We start from the raw sequence: 24017 nt of genomic DNA on the forward strand, positions 1-24017 counted from the left end.
GGTCAGATATTTCTCTTTATAAACCGGCATATTGCAACCCATCTGGCCTTACAAAATTATCCATGAGTTTGCTACACTTTTCTGCAATGGTGCTGTTTTCCAAACTTCTGTATGGTGCTGTGTGGAAGGAGAGCACAACTTCAAGTCCTCCTTTGCAGGTATATTGATGAGGAACCCCCAGTGAGGTGCTTAAGTAGTCTGGTTACTTCTGAGTAGCATCTTAAACTGGGGCTCTGTATGTGCCTTATGCTACTTACTGCTACTGTGTGAGAAGGTGAAGTAGTGAGACAAAATCTGGGCAAAATCTGACCATCTTTTATGAAAAAAGTACTTTCCATACTGACTTTGCTGAGGCTTTAGCTTGAATTAATCCTCTTTCTGTTTATTCATTTAAAAACAAACTTGCTCAAAAGCAATTCACCAAGTACACTGTGGTACGTAGCAACACGAGGCACATCTGTGTATGAGATGATCATTTCCTTGGTGATGTGCTATCCTTGAGGTTGGTGACTGGCTCTGAGATCAGCAGCGTGACTGAGTTGCTGGCATTGTAACGCAGGGCTGGTCTGTGATGGTGCTTTTGGTGAATGTCTTAGATATCGCATACAAGGGGGTTCCCATTTTCCACTGGTAGCAAGACAACTTGCTCACCAGAGATAATGACAAGAAACCTACTGGGAAATTTGGGTATATTTATGTTGCTACACCTGCATTTGCAGAAACAGAAATTTATCCTATAACAGGCAAAGGAATTAACTTTTCTTCATCCGATGAGAGAACTCAAAAACAGAGATTTCTGCAGCACAATGATCTTCCTGCCGTGGGACAGGTTTTTGTATCATATACTTTGAACAGGCTGAAACTATGTGTAATTAATGACTGCATAAGCTGGCCTTGTGCTAGAAGGCCATATGTTCACTTGTGTAGACATGGTGAAGGCAGGCAAACAGCATCTGCAGTGCTTCTGGATCTGTCTCAGACCTGCTTACTCACTGCAGAGCACTTGCTGAGGAAGGCAGCCCCAGTGCCAGCCACCTGATGTAGCGCTGATGTTCTCTGATGATTCATGAATAGATATAACAATATGTGAATATTCATGGCCCGTTGCTGCCAGCAGCATTTTGGCCCTATGGGTCCTCAGCCTGTCTGCTGGTCAGAGGCACCTGATCTGTAGAAGGTCTGCATCCTCGTGTAAAGGCTTGACCGTGCAGACCAGCCTGTGTGTATGACATTGGCATGATAGGTAGTGTATAAGCAAGGACTTATCCTTACAGAAACAAGGGATCCACTCATCCTAAAGGCGTATGCCAAAGCCAGCACATGCATGTACCTCCGTCTGAGAAGGGACAGAGCGGTGTGCTTTATATATCTTCTATGTTCCACTTGTATATTCCACAGGTACCCCACAAATGAACTTTTCTGATCAATTGCAACAAAAACTGGGGAGATTTTACTTGTCTCAGTATTGCTGTGGGTTTAGTCCTTAATTTGATTATGTGCCCTTGTGCTGAAGAACGTTTGTTAACCTTTCTGGTGTACTTTAGTTTCTTTCAATATCTTGAATTCCACTTGGATACTTTCAAAAGTGTTTGCACAACGTATGCATTTTCTGGGAGTAAGGGCAATAGCTACAGTCTGAAACAAGCATGTGGCGTTCTGGACTTGACATCCACGTTGTTATCCTGCAAGTTGGCACGCTCTGTGCTGTTACGCAAGGTTATCTTGTGTCAGAATAATAAAAGCTGAATGCACTAAAAGGCTGATAAGCCTGCCACGAAGGATCACATTGTTCACGTTCTTCTGTCTTAACATAACACCTGTTGCTTCACTGGCTGGTGCTGCTAGGGTTGTGTGCCTAGTAGTGAAAAATGTAACAAATAAATAAAGTAAAAAGGCATCTTTAAAGCAGTTCAGATCCTAGCCTTAGCAGCTTTGAATTTAATAGTGTCTCCGAGCCGCTCTTCCACAAAAGGACTATGAGAAAGCAAGGCTGTTTTGAGCTTCTGCATATTAAAAATGGACAATGCCACTTTTCACTAATACTGCTTATAGCCTTGAAGGACTGAACACGAAAACAAGTACTCCTTCTGTTGGCAGGTGGGAAGTTCGATCCCTTAAAATGCAAAATAAAAATAATAAAGTACGCTGGCGTGGGGATTCGGGGGGTCACCTGCAAGGAGGGGAAAGAGACGAGGTCCCTGCAGCTGCTGGCAGCATGCAGACACAAGCCGTCAGCCTGCTCCCAGTGGGCCGGGCGCGCACAGGGGGAGACGGGAAGTTCAGCCCTGGTGCTGTGGCTCGGCACAATGATCCCCTTTCTGGGTGCCGGGGTCACAGCTGCTGTCTGGGGATTAGGCACAGAAGCGCTCTTCTTTTCGGGAGAGCAAGGTTTCCTGGAGGATTAAGTAGGGGCTGGAAGCAGGGGGAGCTATCTGGGAGGGAGACAAAGGAAGGCAGCCAGCAGCACAGGCAGGCCACGGCCCTTGGGGGAGGAAGGCCGTCAACGAGAAAACAACTGCTGGTAGTTGCTGCTTTGGTGGGAGAGAGTCCAGTTTGGGGTCCTGAGGTGGTCGCATCGAGGGGAGAAGCCCACCATGGGTTGTGCACAGCTGCTGGCTTACATGACTTGGAGTGTCATGTGGGAGGGGGGACAAGGTCAGGCAGAGCTCGGCCGCTTCCCCAAAGTCGCTGTTTTGCTCACCACTTCATGATCATTTTAGTCACTAATTTATAATTCAGAAATAGTGATCAGTGTGGTAATCGGATTCCCCATGTCAAGGTACTTTTGCACACACCATCTGCTCTGCTTTTTGTATTCTCCTTGGGGTTAGAGTGCTGTCAACATGTCTTCTGCATCTGGTGCATCCCCCTTCCCTTTTCCCTTCCCTTTTCCCTTCCCTTTTCCCTTCCCTTTTCCCTTCCCTTTTCCCTTCCCTTTTCCCTTCCCTTTTCCCTTCCCTTTTCCCTTCCCTTTTCCCTTCCCTTTTCCCTTCCCTTTTCCCTTCCCTTTTCCCTTCCCTTTTCCCTTCCCTTTTCCCTTCCCTTTTCCCTTCCCTTTTCCCTTCCCTTTTCCCTTCCCTTTTCCCTTCCCTTTTCCCTTCCCTTTTCCCTTCCCTTTTCCCTTCCCTTTTCCCTTCCCTTTTCCCTCTCCTGCTATTTCACCTCTTGGATGCACACATTCCCTGAAAAGTATCAAGAATAATCCTTCTACCCACGTATAATGTGCCAGCACCCCTATTTTGTGTGGGAGGATCTTCTATATTTGAAGCCAGGGCCATCTGCTTAGTTCCAAAAAAAAATAAAAAATAAAAATCCCCATAAGGTTTCTTGCAGTTTTCTGCAAGGGCAGCGGCCATAGTTCTTCTGTATAACTTTAAAAGGAAAATCCAACTCATCCTATAGTAATAATATTTGAAGCTTATCTCCTATTTATCACTTATCTCAGAAGTTGAGACTCATTTCACTTACTGGATCAAATTTCCCACAGTTGCCATATGCTGGTTATTTCTTTTTAGTGGCTTCACAATCCACTAACGTTTTTTTTAATCTGAAACAAATGGGCACTGCGCATAATGTAGCACAGGGAAGGTGGAGGCAGAGGAGGCTCACAATGAGTGCATTCAAACTATGTAAAAATGTAAGTGGGGAAATTATGACTGTGTCAGTAGAACTTGTCAGAGGGGGGGTTAAGGAATATCATGTAATAGCAAATCATTGGTATTTTGAAGGCAAAAGAATGAAAATTCTTAAAAGAAGCAGAATTCCAGAAAGACTCTAATGAGTAAGTATTTGGTAATTACCAGTGTTTAAATGTAATGTCATAGTCTCTAGCTGTCATCCCTGCTGCATGGGTATTTCCTAAGTGCAGGATGACTCTTAACCATCTCACTTTTAAACCCATGTTTCCAGTTGCCTCTGGATCTGTTAAATCCTCTCTAAAAAAGGAACATTATAGAATAAACTGATAAGATAAAATATGCTGGTGTTCTAGCTGAAAGTGGTTCATGCTTCTGCTGTTGCATTTGGGAATATAAGCATAAATATATGGAAAGCAATACAAAAGCTATTGTGAAAAGAAAATTGGTAAAAGCTTAGTAAAGGTGTAAGGTAGAAACACAACCTATGTTGCTCACTTAAGTCCCTGGTCTATAATTTTGTTAGAACAAAATGCCAAAGAGGAACTGAAGCAACTTCAGTCTTGTTTTGAATCACCAGTCCTTATTGTGAAGAGTACTGTTCCCTGTCTGCATCTGGTGAATGGGGTTGGGATTTAACTAGAATGAAAAGCTTAGGAAACTTTCATAAAGCTTTAAGATTAATACATGAAAGAAAGAGAGGGCTTATCTAAAAATCCAGAGAAGTGTTACTGAAATGTTCCTTGGTCATAACCTGAATGTGGCTTTCCTGCTCCTGAAAGGAGCAGCACACGCAAATGGTAGCCTACTTTGTTTGTTCAGGTAATTTGGTGTGTTTGAAGATACTTTTTGGATCTAATTGACCTCTGTAGCCTAGAGAGTTCATGTAGAAATATAGGCACGTACTGTGAAAGATCAATAAAGCGGGTTCAGTGCTTGTGAAAGAAAATTTTCTGTCCTGGTTTATGCATTAGAAAGGATAATACACCTGTTCAACATTTGTGAAGTGTCTCAGCAAACACACAAAAAAAAAAAAGGCAGTCTGTTTGGTTTATGTACTTCATTTTGCAAGACTGTGCTTTAGTGGTAGGTTTCCAAGCAAAAACATGCTTTCTCTTCTATTCTCACATGCACATCAACTATTCTGTATCACAACAAAAGGTCAAAATTCAGGCTGAAATGTGGTGCAAAGAAGAGATGGAGGCAGAAATTCCTTCTATAACGCCTACTGTAGAGAGAGAGAACTTCTTCCCCCACGTCTCTAAATTTAAGGTATACACCTGCACCGAGAAGCAAAGGCTTTTCAAAAAAGAAAATGACAAGTTGGGTAGTAGAAATTACAAATGTTTTAAGACGGAAATAGCTGCTTTTATGTCTTCTCTCTGTGTAGCAGTTCTGACTATCTGCTCAGCTTTCGGTATGCAATTTACTTTTTTTCCGTGGGATTGCAGGGGGCTTATTTGCAGAGGATATTTGTAATGGTGCTTCAGCTTGTAGAGGTGAAGAGTAGGGACCCTATATGTATTGGTAATAGGTATTTTGTGTCCTGAGGAAAAATCTTGAACAATAGCTACCATTTTGGAGCAGCATGTCTAACACTTCATCAGATTATTCAAAATTGTGGGAGAATTACATATGACTTTAGTTCTATAGGGCATCTCACTTGTTTGATTGCTATATCTTGGATTAATGGCTTTTTTGTGTGTTTGTTTTGTAGGAAGTTCCAAACCCTTTTTCTTTGAAACATTTAGCAGACATGAAATTTTGTCAGCATCCATGGTGATGTGACATTACAAGTATATTGTAGGTAGGAAATAAAGAGGAGCAAGGCTTTTGGAGAGAGAAGTGTTTCTGTGCTCTTAAGCATGCAGGCACTCGAGTCTTTCTGGAGTTGTTACACTTCAGAGCTACATATCTGTGAGGAAGCCACCCTATAGTAGGGCACAGTATATTCCTCCCCTCCCCAGTGTGGGACCAGCCCCTGCAGTACATCTGGGACCTGTGAAACTGCCTAGGCACTTGGCTTGAGCTCTGCCCAGCCCTGTGTAGGATGAAATGTGAGGAAGCACTTCCTTCTCTTCCTCACCTTGCTCCATGCCAACTCACATCGCTGTCCCTGCAGTCCTCCAGACACCTGTAAGCCTGTGCCGCAGCATCTAAAATTCACGTCAGCAGTGAGCACGACTAAGCCAGAAGAGAGAGAGTTATCGTCAGCACCATGGTACACAGCCAGCAGCGTAGGGCTTGCCTTGGTCTTGATGTGATCAGCGGCCCAGCTCCAGTACTTGGTGTTCCCAGCTCTCCAGCCTTGATTTCAAGGGGGTCTGTTATTCTATGGGGGCCCGATCCTCAGTCTCGGGACAGCTGTGAGAGCCCAGGGTGCTGTAACATATGGGTATGAGTCTGACTGAGTGCTGGGGGCTCTTGTATTTAGAGCAGAAATTTCAGACTTACAAACTTCTACCGTAACCTGAAAAGCCTGAAGATCATCTCTGCCTTAACTTGGTACCTTCAGCCAGATTCCCCCCGTGAGGGACGTGTTTAGAAAGCAGTAAAAATAGTAACAATCCAGGAAGACAATTTTGCTAGGCTGAGTTAAAAGGACAGGAAGGGAAACGTGAGGGACTCATCCCACTTTGTAGCAAATCAATCTCTTTTTGAGTGCCAGTAGTTTGGGGGGTTGTTTTTGTGAGATTAATATAGAAGAACAGAAACTATTTCTGCCTGAAGGAGCAGGCATAGCATGTCCTGAACATTTTCTGTGGCTTTCTCTTCTCACTGAAAGCTGAAGCGTGAAGCATATTCTGAGATACTTGTATGTTGTTCGCTTGCACAGAAGAAAATAGCAGTAGGTGGGATACTGGAAAAGTTAATAGCACTTACTCAATGTGGAGGTGATAAGATAGTTTTGTTTCTGCAAGATAGTGACTCATGATGTCAGAGTGAATGCACTAAGCGTGGTTTTTATTTTAGCTTAGATATTGTACCTGTTGAGGTCTAAGAAAAAAGAAAAAGCAAGTGAACCTTTGGTAGGAGTAGTGTCAGGGTTCAATACCCTGCAGTGATCTGACCTGTAAAAACCCATCCCATCACTTGAGAATACAGAGGGTTCTTTCTGGGACTTTCTGAAAGGAAGAGTGGTGCCATTGTTTGTGGGGCGCTGTCTGGTGCCAGCGTGCCACGGCGGATGGCTGGATGTGTGGTATATTTATCGGTTGTCCGAATCTAGTGAATATGAAAAATAACTGGAGTTTGAGAATATATCCTTGATTGGCTAAGTGTTGTGATCGAGTCCCTTTGGGGCATTTGCAACATGAAACGTGCTGTTTTACCCTGCTCTGTCTCCTTTTACTTCTTTTCTTTTCTTCATCCCAACTGTCCTGATGAGAAGTTCCACAAGTAAGATTTATTATCTTATCATCATTGGAGGATTTTTTTCTCAGTTTTCACTTTTCTGGACCTAAATTAAAAGTTATGAGACTATTTTACCTAAGGTTTGAGTTGATAAACCCTCTCCCCAAGAAGCCTAAAATCTCATTTCTGAGTTCACTGGACCTCTTTAGTGGGCACTTCTCTTGCTGCCTTTTTGTGACTTGTAAGAATTGTCATGGTGCAAGTACCTCCATTTGTAAATGGAGCTGAAACATTTTTTATTTAACTCTGTGCCAGGCTGTCATGGCAGTCAATTGAACAACACTTCCAGAGGACCCATCTCAAAAAGAGTGGTTACAAAGTAAAGCTCTGCTCATCCTTCTATGAATGAGAAAACCCATCTCCACTTTGGTCTTTAATTCCTCTGTCTCCTGCAAAGGTTGCTTTATTATTCCGTCTGTTAATAAAGGCCTCTGAAATCCATCATAAATCCTTTCTCTTTTTGCTTTGTTTGAGGCCGTTCTGTGGTAGCATGAGGAGGTCTTGTCCACTATTTTGATACCAAGTTATGAAGTTTCTCAAAGCTTGGAAAAAATGTGTGTCCAGCACTTAGAGTCAATTCACAGGTGGCGGTAGAGAAATGCTGCCAAATAATGTGCAGTATTCTTCAACCGGATTTCTTTAACCACTTGGATCAGAAAGTCATCATCAACTCACTTGTGCCCCTGAGTGCAGCAACAATATTGTTGAAGAGAATGTGTGTCTATTAGAGTTGATGAAAAAGCTTACCAACAGGAAAAGCTCCAGGAACTCTTTGTGTTTCTGGTGGTAATAATCAGAAACACCTCTCCTACTCCAGGTGATGCAAAAGCCACTGGGCTGGCATCCAACGGGAGGAAGCATGGCACTGCAGGGACCACTTGGCACGCGAGCAGGTACAAATGGATGCTTGAGAGGGATCTGCTCGTGTGCAGACTGTTGAGTATCTTGAGCCTTACCACTAAGGAAAGCAAGGAGGGGAGATGGACCCTAATTCTTAGGAAAACCTCCTGAAAAACAGGAGAGTCTGAACAAAGAAGGCATTTCTTCTGTGAGACACTTTCAAAAGGCTGCATCCCAGGCTTCACAGGCTTTTTTTCTGAACAGTTTTTAGATCTACCTCACTTGCAAGATGCCTGGGATCTCATTGGCATTCTGATTTTCTGCTCTATTCTCATGTTGTTAGGGAGCGTGATTTTTGTTCTTAGCTGTGCCGCATATAGAAGATTACATAAATACCTTTGAAATCTTTTTTTTTTTTTTAATGACCATGTAATCTGTAATCTTACGTCTTCCTCCTAGAGAAAATTCTGTTTCACATGGGAGAGGAGGAAGGCGGCCATGCTTCTTCCTTACCAAGAAAGCCACCAACTGGCTGCCTAATCGCCCAGCTGTGCTAATGAGCCATCACAGCCAGACACACAGGGCTGAGGTGGATCTGTTCCCCTGGCAGTTGTCTCCCAAGGATGTTTTGATATAGAAGTGCTTTGCCCGGTGCTGAATTAACGTCATTTCCTTCTCCTTCCCCCTGCCCTGCTTCTCCTGGTAGATAGGTATTCAATTTCTAATTTGAAGCCGTTTCATAAAGGGGTTTGTGTCTGAGATTCAGGTCTGCTGTTCATAACCCTCAAGTTAAGCCAAAGGGTAACCCCAGGAGAGGGGTGGCTTTGTTTTCTCCCTGCAGTATCACAGTTTAATTTCTCGTAGAAAACTGGTATTTTCAGCAGCATGCCTGTGGTACCGGGGAAATTGAGCTGTGGGTACAGGAGCCCACGTGGCTTTATACTGGGCTGTGTGAATGTCTTTTAGCTCAGAAATCCTCGATGGCGGGGTCTGCCCCAATGCTTGGGGCACCTCCAGCGTGTGCTTTGGTGAGAGCATGGCATGGAGATGATGTTGCTCTTCGCTACATGGAAAGAGTGGCCTTCTTTTATTGTTGTTGGGGTTTTTTGTTTGTTTGTTTTCTGGAATGTATCAAATAATATAATTTGCTAAAAAGATTTTATCGGCTGCACTTCCTTCTTTTCAGAAAGAGTGAAAATTTGTTAAATATGCTTGCAAACCGGGAGAGAGGGAGGGATTAAAACTTCAAACAGCGCTGCTAAAAACAGCCCGGGCTGCTTTTGTTTAGACTTTCAAAATGCAGCAGCTTAATGCCTCCATTGTACGGCGGGGGGAAATATGCTAATTCGAAGCACATTTCCCATCAGAAGCCCTTTCAGCCGTGTCATCGCCGAGATATGAAGGATGATAAAAGCGGAGGGTGAGGGGAGGCCCCACGTTACGGGCGTGCGGCCGTGCCCCATTGTGCGCGGGGCTGAATGGGACTGACGAGCCCGGTCACCCGTGAAGCCCCCTGGCTCGGGGGCCGGGTGGGTTCCCATGGGTGCCCGCTGCCCCCTGCCCTGCTGGGACCCCCCCAGCTGGGGCAGCCTCACCTCCTCAGCCCAGCCTGGCTGCACGAAGAGAAAAGCGACCATCGGTGTTTGACATGTATTAAAAATCTATAAACGCTGCTCTTTTTAAACACTTGGTGGTATATATATCTAAAAGCTTAGGTTTTCCTTTTTCTTTCTCCCTAGAGTCATTAAGAGAGCTTTAAATTGCGGGTTTGGGCTCACGTGTCTGACCCTGTTGGTTTGGAGCTGGGGTGATGCTCAGTTTACCCAGGAAGACTAAATTTGTTTTTCTTTCTAACAGGAGCTGCTGTTATTTTAAAGTAGAGAATTTGGGATTAAACAATCTCAAGGTTCTGGTAATGTTGCTATGATATTTGCTTGGAAACGGTTTGAAATGGCAATGAGATTTTTAGCTCTAGCTGTTTGTTTGGCTCTATAAACCTGCTGTATACTAATGGTGAATTAAACCAAGAAAATGGGCTTTTGATTGCATTTGCAATCTGGTGATGTTCCATCTGCAATAGAAATATATGCTACGATCAAAGAAACAATTAGTTTAAATACTGCTGAGGACCACGGCTGGAATTATTTCCTTAGAAATACTTTTAAAGTGGAGGTTGGTCTTCAGTCTCTTAGCTATATTGCTAAACTTGTGAACAGGCAGATGGGACTGGTTGATTTTGGTTAGGCTTAAGAAGCTGAGATCTTTTTCTGCAGCCTGTGGGCAAGCCTGTGAACTGCATTGAGGGGGAGACCTCTGTCCCTGTTGAGCAACCTGCCTTTGGTCACCTCCAGGACAGTGGGCGCACGCTCGCCAGAGTACATTTTCTGATACAGAAACACTGTTTCTCCTGCAGACCAAAGAGAACATCTTAGCCAGAGGCCTGTCTGTTGTTTCTGCCTTGTGCTTTTCTCCATTTTTTCAAGTATTTTTTTTTTTCTGTATAGACATCCTTTTTCCCTTTGGCTGGTCCCTTAGCTCCATCCTTCTCCTCTCCAAATGGCACAGAGCAGTGGAGCAGATGATGGCACTTTGGGAGTCAGGAGTGGTGATAGAGAGATGTATGATGTGTCTATAGTACTACTGAGAGCAAAAATACTCAAGTGCCACTTTGTATCACTAACGCAAGGGTCTCCAGAGCAGACACATGATGATGATGCTTAGTGTTTACACTTGGGAAGCTCTGAGTGCAAGAGAGACCGTTACAAATGTGCTGAAACCTACAGAACAGAAATAAAGTGGGATGGAAATGATGCGAGGAACAGGTCAAGAAAACTCGATGCTAAATGAATTTCAATCTGACTCACGACAAAGTGCTGAAATTATGGTGTTGAGCTGCTTAAACCAAATGAAGGTTGTGTTTGGAAAGAAATTGGAAAGCAGGGATGTGACTAGGCAGTGTCAGGGCAGGGTCTCTCAGAAGAGGGTCTGGGTGTTTTTTGGAAGGGCCCAGTGCAGCAGGACCCGAGGATCCGGAGTCAGGGATCCACCCCCAGCTCATTTTGGAGGAGCTGCTCCTCTGTGGGCTGCAGAGGGAGCCTGGCCATGTGAGGCCACCACTGGCCTTTGTGTCAGCCCACCTTTGTGTCGAGCTTTGAAACATCCCAAGGCTGTGGGGAATGGCCAGGCCGCAGGGCAGCTCCGCCGCTAGGCCACCCAGAGGCCACCAGCTCACCATGCCTAAAAATGAGGGGAGACAAAGTGTTGGAAACGTATACTGTGGGGAATAATCCTGCCTTGGCAAAGGGATTTTGCTTGACAGCCTCTCTGGGAATTCAGGCTGAGAGCCGCTACTTTGTCCTTAGCTCACCCTATAGCTCTTTTGTCTCGGAGCTCGCTTTGTATGCAGGATCACCCACCGCCGAGATTCGGCAAAATGGAGGCATGACATGATCCAGACGGAGCCCCAAACGCGCTCCTTGTTGGAAGGTTAAGTCCTGCGCTGTTTATGAGGTGGACGGTGGGTGTTTTTTTCATTACGCCGAGCTCCCTGAGTGCACACTTAACTTTCTGAGCGCGCCAGTGAAAGCCCTGTTAAACACTTCAGGGGCTGCCGTTTGTTGCCCACCAGTGGCTGTCTCGAAGGCTTTGTGGAGCACAGAAAGAGCCCTCGCATTATACATGACAGGGCTCCCAATTCGGGGCCGCTAGAAAGAGGGGATTGGGAAAGCAGGGCTGGTCGGGGTTGCCTGGCACATATTTAGCGGATGAGTTAATTGGACACCCTCAAAGTGGTACTTGTTAATGTCCTACCGCTCTCCTAATGAGGATATCTGCGCTCGCAAAGAGTGTGGGGATTAATTGGGAAGACTTTAGTTGGCATCTTAACCGAGGGCTTCATGACCAATGTCTTGTATGAGAACAGAAGATATATTTGCAATTCAACAGGCTGTCCATGGCCACAAAACATAACCAGGCCAGGATCCCAAAGTACAGTTTAATTACACTGGAATGGGAATTTTCAGTAGCAGCAACACAGCTATGGTAAGTGACTTACAAGATGCTGAAACTTTAGACACTGAATACCTCATACCAGACATTATTTTAATGCTTTATTTTATGTCAACATTTTGACTGCTGGATTTAGGTGATTTTTTCTAAAACATTGACATGTGACTGCCCAATAATCCATGAATGTCTTGGAGTGAGGAGTGGCTGAGACCAGTGTTGGTGGGTCCAGTCTCAGCCCGGGATGCTGAGGTAGCACGCGGCAGGGGCTCTCAGTCAGTGCTCTCACCTTATGGCTCAGCTCTGCTACAAACTCTGGTCTGACTTGGGATCACACAGCCCTCTCTGTCTCTGCCTGGAGCAAGAGAAGCAAAGTCCTACACAGGGGGGAGCAGGGACCTCTATTGGTGCTCTCCAGCCTTTATGTGGAAGAGACTGGGGAAATGTGATGTTGCTTGGTTGTGCATTCACTGTCAGGTGTAATACCTCCTGCATGGCTCTGTAAATTATTTTTTGCTCTTCATTGTGGTTCTAATGATAGTGATAAGGTTTTCTGCTCAACAGAAATGTGCACAATCATGTGCATGTTTTCTTCATGCAGGTATGTATACACACACATGGTTTCTGCATACACACATATCTATATGAATCCTGCATGCTATTCCTCAGGAAATTCAGGAGGCATCTTCACCCCTGTCTCTCCCCACGCCCCTCCAATGTGGGGTATGTTTTATAATGAGTGCCTCTGTTTCTTTCTGGGGAGCAGCCGGGTTTTGTGCTCCTTTATACTTCTCTGCTTTTTCAACGCTTTGTGAAAAGACTGGACTGAGGCCAAGACTGAAGAACAAAACGAGCACTGAATAGATGAGAGATTGTAGGTGGGATGCTGAAGTCTATGCAAAGAGTGGGAGGGCAATTTTCAAAATCAGAACTGGATGTAAAGTTAACACAGGATTGTCTGATGAAATCCAACTTTGCGGAGCAGAAGAATAAGTTTGTGTCAAGGCTGAACTCAGTGAAGTTTCAATTTATTTATAGATAGATAGTGGAAAAAAAATCAACTCATAGCCTCCCAATACTAATTCTGCTGCAAACTTTTGTGTTTTGAGACTAAGCAGTTTATTAGTGGGAATGTGTTATAATGACACCTATGCTGCCTTCTACTACTCCAGTAGAAATAGCTCTTCTACATGCACAAGAGACAATGTAGGTATGGTAGCAAGTGTGACTTAAGCATCTACAATGCAATTTCAGTATGTCCAAATATTAACGAATTCTCGTTAGTCTTCTGAGATGGCAGCAGGATTTGGCAACAGTATTGGAGGAAAGGGTTCACAGCTAAAGAGGAGTAGGTTGGATTGTCCTCAAGGCACAGAATTAAGGGGCTGAAGACAAAGGATGTGAGTGTATCAGTTTCCTGCTGCACTGCAGCATTCCTGCTGCTGAATGCATGGCTCAAGGCAGAGGGATAAAGAAGCAAAAATGACAGCTGAGAACCCCCCCTCTGTTGTGAAGGTGACAGAGAGCACAAAAAAGGTGAGATGTGTGCCGAAATAAAGAACCTAGCCTTCAAAATGAGGGAGGAATCATAAAAGTGTTTGAAGCACCGTTGAAGGGCTTCATATATTAGTTATGTACGTGAGGATGTTGCTGCTGCATGAATGGAAAATATATGTATGATTGAATAACTCAAAACCTGGGTTTGCTGCCTAATTTTAAATTTAAAGCATTTGAAACCTGCCATACATTACACTTGTAGGAAACTCTGCGTGCTGCCATGAAATTGTTGAGCTGGAGGAGAAGCTGAAGATGACTGTCAGGGCTGGTGCTCTGAATGGTGCATGCTGAATGAAAGCTGCTTCTGAAAGAAATATTGGGTTGTCTTTGCTTTTGTTTTTTTCATAGTCTTTGTCATCCCCAGGTGGTGTCTGCTGAATCCCGGAAATGCGTGAGAGTAAGGATGTGACTGCACTTGTTTTCACTGTTTGAAGGATGTGAGTGACTATGAGGCGATACCTGCCCAGCCTGTAATACAATTTGAATGTCTATTACAGTGGGCAGTATGTGCAGCCAGAGTCTCTCATCTCTTCAGAATATCCATTACATTTCTGTCTACTAGTTTTAAAAGTCCCATAGGAGAGAAGATTTCATTGCTTCCTTTAGAGGCTTGTTTGATGTCAGGAAGTTTGCCTGAAATTTAGTCAGAGTTTTCCCTTTCAACTGCATCCTCTTTTAATTATGTTAAAGTGGTTTTTCCCTTCTTAATATTTATTTATATTCTGTGTATGGAGGATTTTCCTACTTTCTCTTAATTTTTCATTGAACTGTTTCTACATTTCTGCGCTCTTCCAGCTGTTGTGTAAATAGGCTCCAGTTTGTCAGCATGGTTCTGGCTCTGGCTTGCCAAGAGCGTGGTGCTGCTCCAGGCACTTATGCACCAGAGGAGTGCAGGAGGTGATGTTACTTCCAGGTTAATTTCAAATGTAGCCTTTTTTATTTGTACTGCTTTTCCCCAAAAGTCTTCAGTGTGGTTGAGATTCCCATGTTCTATCTCCCAGGGTTCTGAATTATTTTTTCCAGTCTGTTCTCAAATGCCTACAGTTCTTACTCCCCCTCCCACCCCCCCCCCCCCCCCCCCCCCCAAAAAAAAAAGTATTAAAGTCATTACTTTGGATAAAGAAATAATAACTAGCAAATATCTATCATTTTTTAAATTACTTACATGCTATTGCCTGCCTCTCATAAGCAGAAATGGATTTTCCAGCTGCTTATAAGAACATCATCTACTTTTGCTTTCGTTTTGACCTTGATTGTAGCTCTTTGGGCTTTTGTCTTTGGTAGCTTTCACATCTCTGCCGTTTGATTATTTTTTGAGACTAGGTCTTGAGACTGTCCAAGGCTTAGCTACTGGAAAAGCCATTTAGAACCACCTATTCAATCTTTATGGTATTCTTTTTTCCTTTATGTTCCAAATAAAGCCATCCGTCTGTGTTCTGGTTCAGGCTGTTTCCTGCCTGTGATTCTCCCCAGTGGCGATGATTGCAATGGGCCAAAGCTGCAGTCCAGCTGGAAGCTAGCAGGCCAGCCAGAGAAATGCATGAAACCCAACAACCGAACAACGTCTCCTTTGCCCGCCTGCTTGCTGCCAGGCATTTAGCTTGGCAGCAGTCATTGCCATCTTCACGTGGCTTCATGAAGGAGGTCGCAGGACTGGCACCTTCACACTGTTAAGCTTCACCCACCCTCCTGGGCCACCTGCATCAGTGAACTCAGCATTGCCTTAGGTTGCAAAGATAACTACTCTCCAGGCTTAAGCCTTCAGTTTTGCCCCTACACAGAAATCCAAGACTGAGATCCCTAAACTGCAGTCCAGGCTCATATTTTTTTAATAGTCTGTATTTTGTGATGTGGTAAAAGTGCAGTTTTTTTCCACCATTATTTGTTCATGAGATCACTAATTAGGATTTCATTTTCCTAGTAATCTCATATGTCTGAAGAATGGGTCCCAGACTTTTTTTTAAAGTAGTTGCCAGGTACATGACTGCTGCACAACTAAAAGCCTGTTTTCATGCTTTAATTTCATCCACATGGAAAATTTGCTGGCTTTTGCATAAGCATTCAGAGTGGGTTTTATACTCGAGCCTAGGTAACTGCTCTAAAACAGGTCTGACCGTGAGCAGTTATACTGAGACGCACCAAGTGGCTGTATGTGTATTTGTTCCTTCTCTTGAATATTTTTGCATATTTTCTAAAGCATGCACACTACAAGTTGTCTTTAAAATTAGTTGTTTGGAATACGTCAGTGTAGTCTGAGGAACAGCCTCTGAATTTTAACTTCAGAATCTCAAATCTCATAGGGTGATCTGAAATTGTTCTTGAACTATCTGGGAACACTCTTTATTACAGCTCTGTGAAGGCTTTGTAGAAATGGCAAAAAATGTGCTCATCTCCTTAAACCTTCTAAAGAATTTTCCCTAGCTTATGATAGAGCTCTTTAGCCTTCAGGAATGTAAACTAGATTCAGTGACATTAAAGATAGATGTTTGACAGAATTGACACATGAATGGAATTGGATTTTTAATATCATTTTAACCCATGCAATTGTACTGCTTTACTTGACTGAGCAAAATGATTAAATGTGTTTTTTTATTTTTTTATTTTTTAAGCTAGATAAAATAGATCAAAACCTCTTTAATGCTATTTTGTATGAATGTCACTTGGTCTGCAGTGCCTTCACATATTTTGCTCCATTGCTGTTCTTCATGGGGTCTGGTTGTGCGTTTTAGCTGTGTTGTCTGTTAGGATTCTGAATTACTTTCCCCAGGTCTGAATGATTTTCCCCAAGGACATGTGCTTTAGCAGCAGAATCCCTTACTGCTCTGCCCTTCCTCTCATTTTCGTTTTTATTTTGGTCTGCAAACAAAATGCTGGGCTGAACTCCTAAAATGCAACTAGTCAACTTTCCTGGTCACGGGTTATCTAAATCAGCCTGATCAGTACAGCAGCTTTTTGATAAGTATCAGTCTTTAAAATTTTTGTTTGTTTTTGTAATTTTCTACCTTTGTGTCATTGTCTTTTGCCATTTTGTCATAGACATAGACTTGATGTCTCCCAGTTTGATCGTGCATTATGAGAATGATATATCTGATTTGGAGAGGGGGTGATGGAGGAGATAACTTGCTGAGATTAACACGTGATGTGCAAGACCCACACTCGTGCTAGTACTGGAGGAAATAGCCTATGGTTTGTTCTAACTGTTGTGCTTACCAATGAGGGGACAAGGAGCAAGATTAAGAAATGGCTTAAGATGATAAGTACATAAAACCCATCACACATTCCAGCAACCTGGAAAGCAGTAAACAGTGGGGGAGAACAGTGCAGTCCTGCATCACTTAGAGCTTTTAGAGGATGACTTAGTAGAATTAATGCTTCCGAATAGTTTAGGTTTATGGCCTCTGAAGTCTTCATTTCAAGATCATTTCAAGATCTTGTGTAGTTTCGGTACCATGCACTTACTTCTGCATTACTTGTTTTTTGTTGAAGGGGATATCCTAGGAGAAAGTAGGGGAAAATATTCTCCTGGCTTCTTAGTTCTGTCATCATTAAAAAGTCCCGAGCCTGCCCAACAAAATCTGCTTGCCAGAGGGAAAGCATGCAGTTGTTTGAAGGAGTAGGTGTCACTGACAGAGAGAAAGGGGTTTGGTAAAGGGTTTCTTTCAAGGACAGAACCAAAGATTCTGTTGAATGTATTTTCTGTTTAAAGAAAGGAAGTTCCAGGTGACAGTTGTATTTTCTGTGCATTTATACTACTTCAGTGTATTAACACTATAACACAGATTAGTTTCTGAACAGGGTTTTTGTAACCTTGGGTAGTCAGAAGTGAGGTTTCAATCCTTTAATTATTTTACCTTGTAAAGTGAGTGAAGGTCATTAACAAACTGAGGTATAGCCTGTCACAGTTGTGAGCTTCCAGAAGCACAGACTGAATGATGAGAAGTTCCAAGAAAGGAATTTCAGTGTCAGGAACAGTCAATTGTTTTGACCAATGGCTAAAATCAATGTGACTTTCAGCAAGTAGGGTGTGTTCACAATGTATTTTCAATCTTACTGATGGTAAATGCTGGGAAGAAACACACTATATAGAAGATTTACTTTGCATAATCATTATCCCAAATTCTTTTTCCTTTCTGGCTGCAGAATTTGAAAAACATTTAGTAATGGTTAAAAGAATGTAGCAAACATGTCACCTATGGTTTCACCATTTGGCTGCTTCCTTGAAGGAGCATGTTTGCATTACGTGGTCTCGTTGGGGCAGGGATTTTGGTGTGTATGGACTGCTATGTGTGTGTTATAGCAGGCTGGTGAAATAAGCCTTGCACCTGGGGTGAGGTTTCTGATGGGGCTGCTGATCTGCCTGCCTGCAAGAGCCTTGCACATGGGTTCCTGTGGAAACTTCATCTCCTCCACAAATTAGGCTCATCCTGCTCATAAGATGTTCTGCTGAGATGTGAGCTTCAAGCACAGGCTCTTCCTGGACTCCAAGAAAGTTTTTTAGGCAAATGCCTGGCATCAAGTTTTGGTGCTGTGCTATGAAGTCTTAGGATGGGTGAGGAGCACAAGACCTCTTGGCAATGTGGTTGGGGCATGCTGCACTTGTTACTTTGCTTTGGGCATTACTGCTCAGCTGCTGCTGTGGTGACACTGGTGAGGGAGGAGAGATTTGTGCACTGGTTTCTTGCAAAAGAAGAGAACTTTCTCTAAAGGGTCTGAGGTTTTTTGTGCTTTTCAGTAGACATGTATAGAAATAAAAATGCACAGCAAAATTGTGGGTGTAGTAACTTCAGTCAGAAAAGGCTGAATTGCAGCTACAAATCCTTGGCCTGCTTCCCTCTTCCCACTCTCTTGGTTGAATCCGCTATATGGAACATGCAGCGTGTAGGTTTTAACATCTTCAGCATTCGCTGAATCTTCTTGGCACTTTTGCAGCCTGCAGGATCTGCTGCAGGGGCTCTACAGTGCTGAAACCTGCCAGATAGCAAAAAGACCATCGCTCCTTGGTTGCTCCATCACCCTGCACGCAGCGAGGGGTACATTTGGGTACAGCCACCCTGTGCAGCGTGGCACGCCGTGGGGCCACTGAGATGAGCAGAGTGGTGGGCAAGGCTCATGAGCCTCAGTACGGTGCCTTGGATGTGTCAGCTTGGGATTTGGAGGCTGAGTAACACCCCTGTGCACGTTGGCTCCCCGGAGCAGGCTGGGGAACACCTGAGGTGGCCCTGTGCAGAGCAGCACGGCTGCAGCCTGGTTTTGCTGCGTGCAGAGCCAGTTTGGTGCCATGCCACGGGCTATGCTGCATGGAGGGCAGCCATCGCACCCGGCCTTCGCGGCGACGATGCACTCATTTCTGTGCGTAGCTTTAGGTCTCGAATGGCAGGCATACTTTTATAACCCCAAGCCATGTTGGTTTTTTTTTTTTTTAACATTTCATCCTTTACACTATTGCACACACATTTTAGGCCACTTTAGCTTGTCTCCTTTCTGCCTGCTGTGATTTTTATGTTTCTTTTTTTTTTTTTTTCCATTGTGCTCACGAGTCAGAGAAAGAATTTAGATTTTCCTTACAGATACAGGCGCCCTTGCTCATACTCCGCTCCCCTACGTGCTTTTGCCTCGTGTGAGCGGGACTCGCTCGGCCAGGGGAGCAAACGAGCGGCACCGACCCCTCGCCCCCCATCCCTCGCGGGGGCAGGGGGCGTGCAGAATAAATCAAAATGCGCGGCGTGGCGACAGGGTCCCACGGGAAAGCGAGCCCTGCGGCCGTGCCCCGGCCTGCGCTCCCCTCCGGGGGGGGCTCCTTTCTTCCTCACCCTCCTCTCCCCTCCCCATCGCTCGGCGCAGGGGAGCGGTTCCCCCATGCCAGGGAGCGGGGAAGGGGTGCAGGGGGCTCTCTTATAGCCGGGGCCGGCGGTGACGTGCGGTGGAGCGGTGGCTGGCACGGCGCCGGGCGGGCCAGTGAGCAGAGCGAAATCGAAGCTGACAAGAGCCTGGGCGATGTGGAAGGGGCTGTGATCCACGGGAGGGAGAACAGAGGCGCTCCGTCACCGCCGCCCTCAATAGGAGACGGAAGGGAGCGCGAAAGGAGGCGAGGAGAAAGAGCCTGTGCCGGGGGGGCGGGGGGGCGGCATTTTTGGTGGATGGTATGAAGCCAGCCATGGAAACTGCAGCGGAGGAAAATGCAGAACAAAGCCAAGAGAAAAAAGGTACCCGGGGGTCGAACAATAGCCTGTTTAAATCCGTTCACTGAGGGCGCTGAGAGAGGTTCAGGCCAGTTGGGTCACTTTTCAGAAGGGCTCTCAAGAAACCCTTAGCGCATCTGCTGGCTCAGCAGCGCAGCGATGGAGCGGCGGTCTGTCCGTCTGTCTGAGCGTATGGTTGCTCTCAGCCTTTCCTGAGCGGACCAGAAATGATTTTTTTCTGTAAAAGAAGTCTTGTCATTGCTGCGTCCCTGATAGGCTTTGGTGAATTTGGTTTGGAGGGAGTGTGTGGCTGTGTGTTTGCGTGTCCTTTTCGGAGCCGAAACCCGGCGTTTCCACCGAGACCCGCCGTGTAGCGGGGCTTGGCAGTGCGGGAGACCTCGGCTATAGGAACATACAGGAGCCTCCAGTATCGCACAACCTTCCTGTAGCTAGCTTGCTACTCTTAATTTTGAATTCCTTTTCATTTTCTGTGGTGTCTTCTGGCAGATTTTGTTCATGTGGAGACTTGCCTGCTCTCTGGAAATGGAGAATAATGCCATGAGTTTCACAGTGTTAGGTTTCGGGATGTGTTTAACCACCGAGAATTGCTCTTTAATGGAGAAAACAAGCCGGTGGTAGCCGTTGTGCAGCAGGGAGGTGGCAGTGCATGGGAGAGGTGCTCCGCTCGTCCCAGCGGTACAGGTGATGCTTTTGGTCTGGAGGGCTCAACTTCAGGGGGTGGTAGATGCAGCCACCCAAGGACCATTTTATTTCTGCATCATGTAATTTGTGCCAAATAAATCTCTCCTTATAGTGTAGCAGGCTATTGTACAGGTCATAGCAACAAGCTTTTTGCTAAATAATACAAAATTAGTAAAATTTCCACTGCCTTTTTAAACGATTCATGCTATTCATGCTATGTTGTGTGCTGTTTGTAAGCAATTTGAGTATCTCATAGGCATATACAGCTGACACACAACTAATAGGTTTCACTGAGAAAATCGTTTCATTTATTGTTAAACAGTTCAGATACGAACGTAATGATAAATCTGATACCGTCCAGTACCAGATTCTGTTTTGCTGCTTTGAATCTGATCCCTCCTACATACTTTGTATAATTCAAACCTAGCTTCAGTTTCAAGTAAATGAAATTTGTCAAGTGATTAGACAGAGTACTATATAATCCCTTAGGGATTTCACAAAAGGAGTTCCACTGATGAGAGATTAAACTCTGAAAACCATTAGTGTATGTGGGCAGTAACCCACCTCGCTGCAGTTTTTGAGTAATTAATATACAAAATGTCCTAAATACCTTGGCTATGAACCCACCTGGAGCTCATAGATAATTCTTTAAAAACTACAGTGATTTCTTTTCTTATGACTGATGAGTTTCTTTTAAACTGTTAGAACTCACAACAATAGAAACCAAAGTTATCTTTATGCTTTAGCAGCTGTGCAAAACAAAATGTGTTGCTGAGAGTGTTTAGGATGAGTTTATAGTTTCTCCTTTTATTTTGGCAAGGGTGAAAGCACAACATGTAGAACAGTAAATCTGTTACCAAGTCAAGGTGGTTGATCTGTTGTTTTCGTAGGATGCAGCCTGGGGAATTTCCTATCTTAATTTCACCACCATTTCCTGGCTTTTCTGTGATAATTTCATACTTTGGCTATGTTACATAGGTATGTTTATGTAACACTTCAGGGCTTTGTTCATGACAGTTCCTTAATTTCTGAAAGTAACACATGGTCTCCCACATTATGCTCTTTATTTCCATTCAGTTAACTTCCAAATACGTTTCACAGCGAATTAAAATGGAGAAAGCTGAAACAGTCGATGCTACTTTTAGTTTCGGTAGCAAAATAGCCCAGGTCCCCATGAGAAGTTACTGCCATGAAATGCTTGCTGATGGAGGAGGCATATTCGGGTTTGCTAGGCTTTTGAGGGGCAGATGTTCCAGCATGCTAAGACTGTGTAGTCCAGCCGGGTTTCAGATGGGCTCAGCAGGCATCAGGTGCCTTGGGGAAATGGCAGGCTTCTGCAAAAGGGCTTTTTCACCAGCAGCCCTTGTGGTGAAAAATGGGCTTTTTCTTTGTGTGGAGAAACTTCCTGGAAAATGTTGTTGCTTTGTCTGGATGTGCAAAACAGCAACTGACCTCTTCAAAAGGGGACTGGATCTCCCGACTGAAAGGCTTGCGAGGCTGGCAACACCTCTTTCTTCCTCTTAGATCACACCTGAGCTTACTGCAATAACTGCCCTTTATGAAAAGCCCTAAGCCCAGTGGTTGCAAGGCAACTATGGCAGCTTGGAGCAATGGAAGAGCTGTCACACAGTATTTTAACTGTTCCTTCCAGAAGTGAATGGGAAAGTCCAAGGAGATGTCGTTATTGCTAATACTGAGCAAGAAAAGATCCCGAGCACTTCACATTGGATATTCAGGTCCACATGCAGGGTGCTTTGCACTGCCAAATGCAAATACTTTGAGGAAATTAGGATACGATTGCATGCTATCTATGTAAACTCCTGTACTCCGGAGGGGAACAGAGGGGAACAAAACCACCCAGGCACTGAGGCTGTGCAGCCAGGTCTGCTTTGAGTTCGAGCACCTCATACAGTAACAACTGGAGAGAGGTGCCACGTAGGTACCGGTTTGCGTTTCCCATCCCTGTGGCAAATGTGGAAGGCCTGCTATTTTGGATTGCAGTATAATTGAGGCAATTTATGCAAGCTAATGTGCTTTATGAATATTTACAGTCTGGTAAATGAAAAAGATTGATCTTAGTTACATTTCCAAAGTTTGCTGAATTGTATGTGAATTCCAGCTTTGTATTTTAATAAGGTTTTTTGCAAGTCCCCTGCCTGATTCAGGCAATGATACTGCCCAGCTGTTGGATTCAGTGCTTATCAGGCATTTGTTCCTCTGCACCCAGATGAGTGGCTGCTGCCCCAGTTTTTTAATTGGAAATGGAACAACGCCCATGTTGATGGAGATAAGAAGCAAGTCAGCTTTACATTGCATATCAGCAGCCCTTATCAGAGAACACCATGAGCACACTCAAGCAAAATGTTTAGCAGATCCTTTACAGGGCTGCAGGACAGATTGGATGCATTTTAAAGATGAAGGTTTACAAATTATTACAAATGACAGGGCTTATCTTGCAGGCATTAAATTAAATCAAAACGTGAGGACTGGGCAGGCAGATTTACTGAGGTGGAATAAATAAGAAAAACGAAATGCCTTTTTGCATCAGCAGTGAATGATATAGATCCTGATACACATCAACAGAGACAAGAAGTTCCCCTTTTCATTTAACTAAGAGGAATATTACCAAGCTGCAAAATTCCCCCCAACACACACCAAAAAGAGAAAAAAACAAACAAAAATAACCAATCAAACAGAGCTGTGGATGGCCACAGTGAATTTACCATTTACACATGGAAGAAAGCTGTTATATTTGGAATTAGTTTCCTTGTAAGGATGCATACTATGTACAAATTGCATTTGCTATACTTAGGAATAATGAAAACCAACCTGAACAGCTGTGTCAGTGGTTCATTTTAATTGGCTGTTGCCTAATAAGATACTCCCTGCAAGACAACCTTGTGCACAGGAATGGCTGTGATCTGCGATTATTATATTCATGATAATACAAAAGAATGTTTCCAATATTAAACTCTAAATAGGTAAGTATGTGCTAGTCAACAGCATGAAGAAAATACTTCTCTTAAACACAACTGTGCAACTGTGTTTGCAGTATGAACAGAGATGCTAAGGTGTGACTTGAGAAAGGCCTGAATTAACATGCAGTTATTGCACTTTTAGTGAAGTTCTTTTTGTGAAGTGAACTTATGACATTTTGGTGCATCACCAATAGATGCATTTTTCATTACAGCAAATTGAAAAAAAATCATCTTTTTTACATACGTTATAGTTATTAGCCAAAGTTTTCAAGTGCACTGCATGAGCTTAGCATTAGGGGATACTTTCAGAGCTATCAAGCCATTTAAAGATTTTTAGTATGCTGTGTATTTTTTCCTGTTTCAAACAGTTTATTGGTGTTTCAGATCCCTAGAAAATAATAACTGCTTTAGTATAAGTCCCTGAAGAATATAACTGTAGAAAGAGGTCCAGTCCAGGGAGAATCTGGGACACACTATATTCTGGGGATAATAATTTGGCAGGCTTAGTGATTTAGGTTTTAATGAATAGGATTTGGCTTCTAAATAGGAGGGGGTTGAAAAACGCTCAGAGACTGTACTCATACTTGCCTGAATGACCTCATGAAAGCAGAAAACCTAGACATATGTGCCACAGTATATGGTAACAGGGAAAGAAACCCAGATGGCGATGTCTGTGGACAATAGACTGCAGCAGGAGAGGGGAGCAG

At 44.0% G+C, this 24017-nt stretch overlaps 1 protein-coding gene across 9 annotated transcripts in view; it reads left to right on the forward strand.

Moving 5' to 3' along the window:
- The window catches only part of GPM6B (glycoprotein M6B), a 109652-nt gene that overhangs the window by 58555 nt on the left and 27080 nt on the right, over positions 1 to 24017 (forward strand). Inside the window, exon 1 of one of the 9 annotated variants that reach the window (XM_013200111.3) lies at positions 19436 to 19654. The exons of 5 other annotated variants lie outside the window; for them this stretch is intronic. In XM_013200111.3, the coding sequence (XP_013055565.1) occupies positions 19594 to 19654 (61 nt within the window). In that variant the 5' untranslated portion in view covers positions 19436 to 19593. Of the gene's footprint in view, positions 1 to 19435; positions 19655 to 24017 lie in introns of those variants that run through there. 3 more of the 9 variants (XM_013200113.3, XM_013200115.3, XM_066981916.1) reach the window with 3 other exon arrangements.

This window comes from Anser cygnoides, chromosome 1 (genome assembly GCF_040182565.1).
Source record: "Anser cygnoides isolate HZ-2024a breed goose chromosome 1, Taihu_goose_T2T_genome, whole genome shotgun sequence".
Taxonomy (NCBI): Eukaryota; Metazoa; Chordata; class Aves; order Anseriformes; family Anatidae; genus Anser; species Anser cygnoides.